The sequence below is a fragment of the Melospiza melodia genome, chromosome 6 (genome assembly GCF_035770615.1).
Source record: "Melospiza melodia melodia isolate bMelMel2 chromosome 6, bMelMel2.pri, whole genome shotgun sequence".
NCBI lineage: Eukaryota > Metazoa > Chordata > Aves > Passeriformes > Passerellidae > Melospiza > Melospiza melodia.
Genome location: NC_086199.1, coordinates 64,388,484 through 64,399,985, shown reverse-complemented (window position 1 = coordinate 64,399,985; position 11,502 = coordinate 64,388,484). Strand labels below are relative to the sequence as shown.

Sequence of the window (11,502 nt, the reverse complement as noted above, 5' to 3'; positions counted from 1 at the left end):
TTTTCTTTGTTGTTTCTTTTGGGGTTTTGTGTTTTTTTGGTTTTTTTTTTTTTGTTTTGTTTTGTTTTTTGTTTTTTTGTTTTTTGTGGGTTTTTTTTTTTTATGCAAAATCATTTGTTGAAACCAGCCTTGTTATCTGCCACAAGCTGCATTTTTTGCACACACTGCAGGAGTGTGGGATCACCTTTGTGCATGATGATGTCGTTATTCATCGGCCGGCAAAGGTTTTGGATGTTGTGAGGAACAGAGGATGTCCCCAACCCCTCCTTCAGCCGTGTGATCACAGGTCACCGAAGTCCCACACAGGGCCTGCTGCTTTTCCCGTCCCGTTCCTGTCCTCAGTTCCGTGCCCCTCCCTGTTCCCCCCATTTTGCTCCCGCTGTTTGCCTCGCCGCTTTTCCCACTGCAAGCGCGCTGCTCTGCTGCTCCCAGCCCTGAACCCTTCCTGCCTCGGGAGGCTCTCAGGCTCTCCTCCTCCTCCTCCTCCTCCTCCCGGCGCGGGCAGCGGGCGGGGCCGCTGCGAAGGGAGGATGGATGGACTGACGGACGGACGGACGGACGGACGGATGGATGGGCGGGCCCGGGGGCCGCTCCAGGTGCCGGGGCCGCGGCGTTGCCGGGCGACGGGCGGCCGCTGTCGCTCCCTCCCCGCTGCTCTCCCGTTCTCCCCGCCGCCCCGGCACGGCCGGCAGGTAGGAATCGGCCTGTGGGGAGAGAGGGTTGGGAGCCCGGAGGGGTCTGTGCGTGTGGGGGTGTGAGCCTGGGGCTGGGTTCCCCTCCTTTCCCAGGGCTTGTGCACCGCGGTTAAGGGGCGTTGGGAAAAGGCCGTTGTGGAGGCCACGGTGTCCGTGTGGGACACACTGCCCTGAGTGGGACCCGCTGCCCGGGGCGGGACACGCAGGCTGGAGTGGGACACACGGCCCGGAGTGGGACACACTGCCCGGGGTGGGACATGCAGGCTGGCGTGGGACACACGGCCCGGAGTGGGACACACTGCCCTGAGTGGGACACGCAGGCTGGAGTGGGACACACTGCCCTGAGCGGGACACACGGCCCGGGGCGGGACGCCTCCAATGCTTCCCAGAGTTTGAAAACCCCACCAAGGCATGTGCATCGCTGTAACAATCCAGCCTATGTGCAGGTGAAAAGCACCTGAGGTCTGAGACTGAAAGTCTCTGTTTATGTTCTGGTAGATGGAACAGCGTGTTTAAATTTTGTGTTTTGGTGGAGCTCTGAGGAGAACGAAGTTAATGAATAAACAATCCTGAGCAGGTGTAAGTTGTAGAAATATCCCCCGGTGTTTCACACTGAGCGGGTGTGCTCCTCCATGGTGCCCCCTCAACTGCGCTTGAAGGGCTGAAGAGCCTTGCCAGTGCCAAAGTTACGGCTTTAAAGTTCCTTCAGCTTCTTACAGAAAGGGCTCAGGTATGGTCCCTGCCCTGCTCATGACTCCTCTGTGGTATGGAAAATTATTTCTGTCAGCAAGAAACTTTCTTTGCCCCGCATAGTTTTTAGCAGTCAGTAATTAGTTAATTGGACACATTCAGCTCTCCCTTTGTCTTGTCTGTGAGGCCTGTGCTCTCCTGGCTCTGCACCTGTCTCATATAGCTATTGATTCCTGATAGAAATGTTCCTGCTCACCTATTATTTTCCATTTTGACTGCTTTTACATGGCAATATTTTCTGACAGCTGATACAGTGAAAGTATGCTAAATATTGACATTAAACTTTTATCCCATGCTACCCCAATGGTAATGTTTTCTCTAACACAGAATCAACTTACTCCTGCCAGAAAATCAGTGTTCCTTTTGATCAGTAAAAAGCTTCTTTTTCCCCAACTATGTAGATCCTTCTCTATCAAGTCCTTCACCTTCTCATGGTCTCTTTGGGAACTCTAATGAGTTATGCTTTCATTAAATTCTTCTAGGCTCTACTGCTTCGTTTCCTGTTCAACTTTTAAGCCCTATTGAGCATGGACTTCTGCTGCTACAGTGAATAAAGTACTTCTCTTTATTAATTGCTAAGTGCTCAAACTCTCTTGGGTTTGTTTTGTTGTTTTGTTTTTTGTTGTCTTGAAGATTGTGTTCTCACTATTGTTTTAGCAGGACATGGTACAATTAAATAACACTATGAGCACCTGTCAGTCAAGATAAATGAAGATAAACAGCTGTGACTACTAAATTAAAATCTCTGTAGGAGAGGAATGGGAAATGATGCAGAACAGCAGTGGCATTGGAAGAAAAGGTAAAGTAATTTAAAATGTACAAATTACTGAAAATGTTTCAGAACCTTTTAAAATTACTCTCCCATTTAATGGTATTACTTTTCTTCATGTTATTTTGTCTGGTTTTGACTTGCCTAAAATTGTGGATTAAATGTACAGTGTTCAGGCATGTCTGATCTCAGAGTTGCTGGCATTAACAGGTTTTGTTGTGGAGGTCTTTTTGTTGTGGTGATTTTTTTTTCTGGACTTTGTGATCTCTCTTTTGGCTTTAACGCTGAGAATGACAATGCTCCTGTAGGTCTGACCTCTCAAGGGATTGATAGATGGGTACACCTTCCTGTGGGCAGCTCAGTTTTTAGGTTGTACACTGCTGTCAGTGAAAGAACAGGCTCTGCCCATGGCCTGGGATGCCATCAGTCTGTTCTTCCACAATTCAGGGGACCTGATCCCATATAAAGCAGGATGCAGATTCCATGTGAAACCAGATGTGAGTTTAGCATTAGACTGGAATGATATTATTGATGATGACGATGCAGGTGCTTTTCTAACTGAAGTTCCTTAGGGGACACAGTTAAAGAAATCACATTTATCCTTAGTGTTTGAAGTAGTATAAAAGTCTTGCAAAACAGTAACATTATGTAACATATCACAAATTTGGGATTTCTACATTTGTCACTAATGGGAATGGATTAATATTTATTTGCTAGGACCTTTACAGAGGTTACTTTTTTAAATAGGAAAATTAATGAGCTTTTCACAGAAATTATTTAGAGATATTTGCATGATTTTCATTTACTATTCTAATGGTTAGTGTTTTTATACCTTCTATAGAGTCACATGTGGGCTTGAAAAAAAATTGGAAGTAAAACCTATTTTATATCAGTAGCGTCACAATTGCTTGCTATAATACAAATCAGAAGACCAGATTTGCCATGGCAGATGCAATAAGTACTAATGTGTCTGTATTAAGGGGAAAAGATTGTGGACTCTATCTAGTTCACAGAAACATTATCTGATATTTTAAAAAAAACAGAGAGCACACCTTTCTTTGACTACAGCTTCTCACATCTGGAAGCAATATGCAAAGTATTGCAAGCTGGCTGTTTATCTTGCATATTTTACATCTTTTGTTTTAAATTAGTATTAGTATTTAGAATGGAGTTCTAAACCCACCTTGGTTTCCTTTTTTTTTTCTTTTTTTTTTTCAATGTTCCTATGTGGTGATTTGGCATGGTTTTGCTTTATTTTAATGGAGTACCCAGCCAAGTTCGAAGTGGGGGAAAGAAATATATTTAGAATGAAGGGGCTTAAGTAAATTATTGAAACTCGGGAAAGAGCATTTAGATATTGTGTTTGTTATCTGAAAATAGAATCTTGCAGCTGGTCAAACAGCCAGTGTTAAAATTGCTGAGAACAGGGGTTCAAAACAGTGGAGGTTCATGTACTGTCTTTATGGCCATATCTTGAATTTTATGTGCAAAGCTGATCATCCTGGAGGGTAAATGGCAGAACTGAAATTCTTTCCATTAAATGCTTTGGAGAGAAGGGGAAATGAAATGAGGTGATGCAAAAGAAAGCTATAATTTAATGAATGGCATGGACAGTTGGATGTATCCTCCGAAGTTCTAACTGCTGTTGACTCAATTTCTAATTTTGCCTCCAAGCAACCTATGCCTGTCTTCCACAATTTAAATAAATACAATGCAAAAATACACTTTCTCAGTTTTTAAAACTGCTTCCTGACGAAATTTCTGTATCTTCTTTAGTCATTGGATGGCAATTTGTCATGCCCTGAAACATGACAAATAATTGTTCCCCATACACCTCCCCAGCCATTGAACACTACTCACCTTTTGGACTGGGAATTTACTGATTGCCAGAAATTACAGCAGCATGCCAGGGAAAGGACCACTTTGGACTACTCTGCTTCTGATAGTGTTTGTAAAGGATCTGTTTCTGACTACAGTAGTTGCCTTGGCCCAGCAGGACAGTTATAATGCCACCTCATCTGTAGCCCAAACTGACTTCTCATGGTTCCTTTTCACTGTGAGTCTTCTGCCCTTGCTAACATTTTGGTAATGTCTGTTACTAAACAAGCTCTGCTAACAGTGGCATCAGCCACTGTTCAGTGTTTCTCTACAAGTTCATCTAGAATCTATCTCTTTTTATGCAATCTGTCTCATGTGAGCAACACACTGGAAATCAGAAACTTCCCAGTCACTCTTCAAGAGCTTTGCAGGCCAGGAAGGAATCTCTTGCTTTAAATAGCTTAATTACCAAACAAAATTGACTGAAAATTGTTTGAGGACAACCAGAGTATGTTGAAACTCAGAAATGCCATATATGTTGCGTTTTCATCCTGCGCAGAAGTTTGTGTTTCAAAAGGCTCATAAAAGCATTGCAGTAGTAGCTGGGGGGGAAAAAGGTCTATTTTATTGTCCTTTTCTCAGCTGGAATCTGGAAATTCTTATAAATGGTGGATACTTAAAATTGCCATGAAGACCAGAACCATAGAATTTTTCTTCTCTGTAGCTTTGTACTGTTGCTTGGACTGAGTCCATGGGTTAGAATATATTTGTTCATCTTGAAAAGGTACTGATTCTGCAAAACCTTGCTTTGCTTATGTCCTTTTTTAGTGTGTTTAAAAACATGCCTAGCATCTGAATTTTTAAGTAATTGCTTATTATGTCTTTTAAGTGCAAGGAAAGTAAATACATCTTCCAGTGACATCTACATTTAAGGCAGGATCTGTGTGTGTGACAAGCACAGATATGTTGACTCCTGTGTATCTTGTCATTAGCTATCCATGATAGGACTTTTTCATAAGATAAAGAGGATTTTAACTAGACCACCTTCATTGCTCCCTTATTTAATGTCTGGACACTGTTAGATAAAAGCTTGTGGTCATGAAGGGTCAAATTTGGTTTCCTGATCCCTGGCTACTTTGATAAAATGGTGAAGGACTTACTGTTATCTGTTCCACTGAAACAATTTAAGTGCATTTGGCAACCTTCTGAGAGTGAAAGCATTGGTACCTTGGAGCTCTGTTTTTCATAACCCTTGTTGTTTACCAGCTATCCCCACATCCTGCTCTCTGGTTTGCTTTTCTAGGGCTCATTGTGGGGACAGAAAACAGAAGAGTGTCTTGAGATGGTTTCTTACAGCAGGAAGTTCACCTATAGGTGAAAAAACCCCTCAATCTGTAGCATCTTGCAGTATCTAAGGATTTAGATAATCCATCTTCATCCATGGCCGCTCTCTGGAGACTTGCAGTACAGAGAGAATCTACGAACATTTGTAGCCATCCAGAAATTACTACAGACCACCTTCCACCACAGGACTCTAAAAACTAAAACCAATTGATTAGACTTCAGTTTATCTTTTCTTTGAAATGCAATAGAAGATATAAAAGAGAGTGGTTTGCTTTTATATCCTGCTATGAGGACGTTTTGTTGAGGAGTACACTGAGAGCAGGAGGCTGGGTGTGCAGCTGCATGGGAGCTGCAGGTTTGTGCCCTGGGTGGGGGACACAGGGCTTTGCACAGCAGAAGGCACGTGTGCCAGCTCGAGCTGTTTCTGTGTTACTGCACCACAATTAAATAGCTTTAGGGTTCCAGACATCTGAGACTCTCCCATGGGAAACCCAGGGCTGAGCCAGTGAGGAAACCCTGCCTGACTGTGTGAGTGTGCAGGGACCAGGAGGGACACCCTGGGGTCACTGGAGTCACCCACTCTGAAGAGACTTTGGTCCCAGCAGTGAAAGTCTGGGGTGGTTGGAATGTGAATGTCAGAGTGGCTCCTGGATGGTCATACAGGGAAGTTTCCTTAAACATTTGGCAATCTAGCTCCAGAATTATGTAATATGGGGGCATTGCCAGCTCACATGATAAAACATTTCTCATCACCCTGCTCAGCAGGATCTCAGGGGAACAGTATTATATATGCAATTGTAATGATGAAATTATTTTATATATCTACATGGAATCTGTAGATATGTAAAGGAGAACTTGGTGACATTTAAAGGCATTGTTTTTTTATTATTACTTATGTTTTTAAAGAATATTGGACATCTTTTATCTCAACTGTGTCTGGGTTGTAGCATGCATTTTCTTCTCTGGGATCACTGCTACTTGGAGTGACAGCACAGTTTGAACTCAGCTCCATGCATGGGGGTGTTACAATGTCCACAAAGCTCCCAAGAGCTCTCCCTGAGGAGTCTGTGGGACATAGATCCCGAGGCTTACCTGCCATGGTTGTGTTAATTGTAGAGCAGGATTTTTATTTAATAGCAAAGTACTGTCAGAACACTCTTATAGATTTAAAATCATAAATAAGGAAGGTAAACAAATGAGATAAATCAGTACACTTGCTTTATATGCACATTTGGATGCTTGAAGCAAGGCCTCAAATTGACTGAACCAGTTACACAAAAATATCATCGTAAGCATTCGAGTCATTCAGTGTCATTAAAGTCAGTGAATTTTTAATTACATTAAATGGAATATTGTTATCTTAATATTTCAGCTTTCCCTTAAAAACTTTTTTTCTTTAGTGGGACACAGAAGGGGAATCTTTATGAGTGCTCTTTGCATGATCCCTTGGTATTAAAGTAGCATTACTGAAGTAGGCATTACCTAGTTCTGCTTAACAAAACCAGAAGATTTAAATCAGATTGTTTAGTCATACACACACACACACACACACACACACACAAAAAAGTCATATTAATAACAGGACTGATGTCTTATTTTTCAGCTTTTTAGAAGCTGCACCTGCTAAAATAGTGATGTGTTGCAGGATGCTTTATATTACATGAATGTTGCAGGAACTGTTTTTGCCATTATGGGTGGATTATTGTAACAGTAGTTTCCTGATGACATCATAGTAAATTCCAGCTGCCCAAACAGTTATTTTCCAGAAGAGGTTATCTGCAGTGCACTTGTGCAAAATTACACTTAGAAAGGGAGCTCATAGTTCTCTTGAGACTTGTAAACCAAACGTTTTGTCAAATCCATAGTAAATACAGAATTCTTTGTTTTCGTTCTGTGTCACTGGTAACAGTATGGGCACTACCGTAATTTGTGGTTCTGAATTAAACAGACAAAAATTATATTATGCAAGACAAGAGAAATGGAAGTCTGCAGTGCAAGCTTCCTGTCATGAAAGGATAGATAGCACAATGGTTCTCAAATGAGCTTTTTTGCTAGAGAATGTTTTGGCCGGTGACCAAAAATTATAGATAAGGGTCCAGAGACTGCAGTGCCCCCACTGAAATGGCACACTTTGTGTCCAGTGAAGGCATGAGTCGCCACAGAGCAGGAGAGGATGCTGGATGAGAAGCTGGTCTGAGGCAGTAGAGATTCCTTTTTGTATGGGATGTTAATATATAGAGGTATATGCCTTTCCTAGAGTGAATTTTGATTAATTACCATTGTTTGGGGGGGTTGTTTTGTTTTCAAAAGGTAACTTAATTGCTTGGATAAACTGTTTAGGTAATGTCATGAAGGATCCATTAGAAATTAACATGCCTAGTCACACAGTTCAGAGGTTCTTTCCCAGTCTTAAGAAGCTGTAATTAATATTGAGTCAAACATTTCTGGCAATTGCTGAATTTGAAATGAGTATTAATATATATTTAATGAAGAATACACCATCCTGTCGCTGACTCTTCGATAAATCTTGTAGCAGGAAAATAAAATCTTGGAGTCTTACCAGATTGTCAGACCCTAGGAACATCAAATAACTATTCTCTGCCAATTTCTTCCTAGCAAATTACAGTATTCTGAGGGGATTTTAAATAACATGTTGTTCCAAGGATCATTTAATTTTAATAATGGTTTTCATTACTAGTATTTATATATGTTGAAAGTGTCCTGCAGTTTTTAATGAACTGTCACAACATGTCTGTGAATTGAATAACTTGCCATGATTATACACGCTCACTTGGGTAAGGAGAGTGGCAGCTTTGGAGGAGGTTGGCAGATTAACTCTTTGTAGAATTCAAAATCTTCCATCTCACTGCTCTGGTCATTGATTTCTCCTGCACTCAATGACTGTTTGCTTCTAGTTATCCACACAAGTATGAGCCTGTCAAGTTAAGACTTTTGATACAAATCCTGCAATAACTAATTTATTGATTCCTTTCTGTCTTTTATTCCTCTCAGTGTTCACATGCAGTATAAAGCCCCATTATTTTCCAGCCATTTTCTCTTCCCCTGACACACTCATGTGCTTACCAGTACTGCTGTGCTGTCCCACTGGATTCACTGCAGGTTTGTGCTAGGTGCAGTTAGCTTCCATCCTTGTGTGTCCCTCAAAGCACTGTGGGAATGGTTCTGTTCAGCACATGGATCCAACATACATCCAGTGCAACCACCTTGTTTGTGAAGGAAATCCTCAGGTTCGTGGCTCTTTAGTGACAGCAGAAGGCTTTGCAGTCCCTGTGAACTGTCCCACTGAGGCTAACACTCATCTGGGGCAGTGCTGGCTTGTCCTGTGTGTTTGGCAGAGCTGTAGGTTCATCAGATGGACCTGATGAAAACAAGCAGTGTGACTCCTGTGTCTCTAGAAGGACAAATGTGACAGGCCCCCTTCTTGCTCCTACACCGTGCTGGAGATTTCAGAGGTTCGTGTGATTTATTAAATATTGGCACCTCACCACTAGGATTTCTGCACTCTTAATTTTTCTACAATCTCATTTTGAACATGTTATTTTGATCCATGTTCAGAAAGAGATTCTTTAGTCTCTGGAGAAAGCTTTGAAGTGATAGAAAAAAAATAGTTTTGCTTGCTGACAATAATTCAACTTGATCCTGAACAATTCGTAATGAAAATACTTTTCTCCTCACTAATCCAATGTTACAATAATTACAAGAGCAGATCAATAGCAGGAAGTATAAAACAAAGTATTACTTCAGATATTAAGCCACAAATTGATCTCCTTCTTGTCAAGCCTAAAGTAAATGCTGTATCAACATGTTTCAAAGATTTGAGGATGTTCTGAAATGTGATGGTGATGGCCCAACAGAGAGAGAACAGTAATTTGTTTGATATAAGTGTGTTAACTCTTTGCAGCCTGCATCTACAAAATCCTGCTGTTATCTCATTTTGCACTCACACATTACATCAGTGTTCTCTGACTACTGCTCCACTTGGCTCTGATAATGCACAAGATTATCTCTGGATAATAACAATCGTCATTTGAATTAGAAAGAACCACCAGTACTTGTACACAATCCAACACAAGTCTTGTGCAACTGACAAAGGATTCCAGAATGTATGTAACAAGAAGAGTCTACTTCAAATCAGTTATTGACCAAAATAATCCCTTCTTGGGAAAATAATGACAACACCAGAAGGTCTTCATATCACAGAAGATGGTTTAATTTTCTGGGACAACTGATGACTCTTGCAAATCTATACTGATTGAATCATACTGACCTGTTCTAAAGAAAGTAGAGGAAAACAAATCTGAGAAATTCTAGAATTCTTTAGAAAAAGAAGCAGGTAATAGAAGTTTGCGCATTGTAACTTTGCTTCTAAAATGCAGGATACAGTGTTTTTGAGGTCTCTTTTCCCTCTAACTGGATGAAGTATGGAAGTTGTCCTTACACTACTATAGGCATACTGAGGTTTTAGAAGCTGCAAATATCACTACTCAATTCACTTCATGGTTGTTATTTTATAAGACAGTAAGAAAGATTGAAAGGAGTTCTGTGACTCTGAAGAATTTGTTCCTGAACATGTTTTTTAGGCATTGAATATTGCTGTGGCTTAGGTGTAGCACATTTGAGCAGTCAGCTTCTCTTGTAGGAGTGCTTGCCAGGTAGGTGCAGTGACCTGGAAAAAGTAGGGTTTGCTTTCTGTGGGCTTCTTCTGCCCTGACAAGTGTACAGAAGGAGCCCTTAGGAATCTGAGGGATTGGCTCCTCCCTTCAGAGTGTAGTAGGTTCTGCAGGGTGAGGTTTGGTATATCATCAGTTTTTCATTGCTGTTTTTGTTTGGGTAAGAGCTGCTGTTTTTTTCTGTCAGTACAATCTTTTGAATTTTTTTTTCTGGTGCACATGAAGAATTTTGACTGGACTTCAGCAGTCAAAAGAAGAAGTCTTTTTGATCCAAATTTCTTTCACCTTGTACCCAGTCAGTCCTCTCAAGTAGAGATGACCAGCTGAGCAGTCAGAACCCTTATTTGTCCTAACAGAAGTTACTCCTCTGTTTAACTGTTTATTAGTCTGAGGAGGAAGGAAAGTGGTAATTCTCAGGTCTTGGCCACCACTGATGCTTTGTCAGCCAGTTATGATTAGCTTGATCATTTAATTACTTTTCCAGCACTAAGAATAAATATTGCTTCGCAGTGGAGAACAGAACAAAACTGCAGGTGTCCCTTCAGCAGAGCAAGACAGCTTTTCTCCAGTCTAGTCTTTTGTTGTTACAGCAGTGTTTCCAGCTGTGATACTTCCTTGTTGCCAAGTAGTAGTAAATAGCTGTATAAATCACAGTAATGCTTGTACCATTTGGGTACAGCTGATTGCTTTTTTACTCTAACGGGTGTACATATGCTTACTCTCATATTTCAAAGTTAATTGTTAATATTTATGTGAAAGTGATATCTTTGGGAATTGAAGAATGACCACATCTGAAGTGTTTCATCTTCAAATTTTGTATTTCATTCCTCAATTGAAGGAAACATAATTTTATTTAAATTGTATTTTTAATTTATTTTCTCCAAGACTGTCTTTAGAACTAGAAGTCAGTAGCCATTGCCTGCCTAACCTAGAGTCAGTAACAGTGCTGGGATGTTTGATTTAGGACAGCAAAAACAGGTTCTGTCCATGCTACCTGCAGGCAGAGCTCAAAATGCTTGAGAGGTGGTGTTGCACCTCGGTACTGGCACTTGCATTCTGGAGTCCAGCAGAGTTTTGCTGGGTGTTGCTCGTGTTTCTCTAGAGGAAACGGGTAGGTAGGCAGCCTGTGTGGATGGGAAGCTCACTAACACTGGAGAAGGATGAGTGGAGTAGTGAGGAGCCTGGAAAGGTGTCCTGAGTTGTTTGTTCTTAGCTTTCTTCTTTGTACAGAGCTTTAGGCATGCTCAGCTTCTTGTGTACCTGCAAACATAACTTGCTGTGGAAGCTTACACTCAAAGCTGAATGGGGTGTGAGACTTGGGTAACTCTTGAGGGTGAAGAAAAGGAGGAACATGTTATGTAATGCATACCTTTGGGTTTGTGCTGATTAAAGAAACCTGTATCTCCACAGGCATTTTCTGTCTTGCAGGATTAGT

The 11,502-nt window shown here is 41.3% G+C and overlaps 1 protein-coding gene across 4 annotated transcripts in view; it reads left to right on the top strand.

The window, feature by feature from the left end:
- Positions 1-619: 619 nt before the first annotated feature.
- Positions 620-11,502, top strand: part of LRRC56 (leucine rich repeat containing 56) — a 97,305-nt gene continuing 86,422 nt past the window's right edge. For 2 of the 4 annotated variants that reach the window (XM_063158725.1, XM_063158724.1), the window contains exon 1: positions 2,112-2,244. Coding sequence is in view for 2 of the 4 variants with exons in the window: in XM_063158727.1 (XP_063014797.1) it covers positions 2,211-2,244 (34 nt within the window). In the remaining 2 variants the exon portion in view is untranslated. Of the gene's footprint in view, positions 693-2,102; positions 2,245-11,502 lie in introns of those variants that run through there. The other 2 variants (XM_063158727.1, XM_063158726.1) reach the window with 2 other exon arrangements.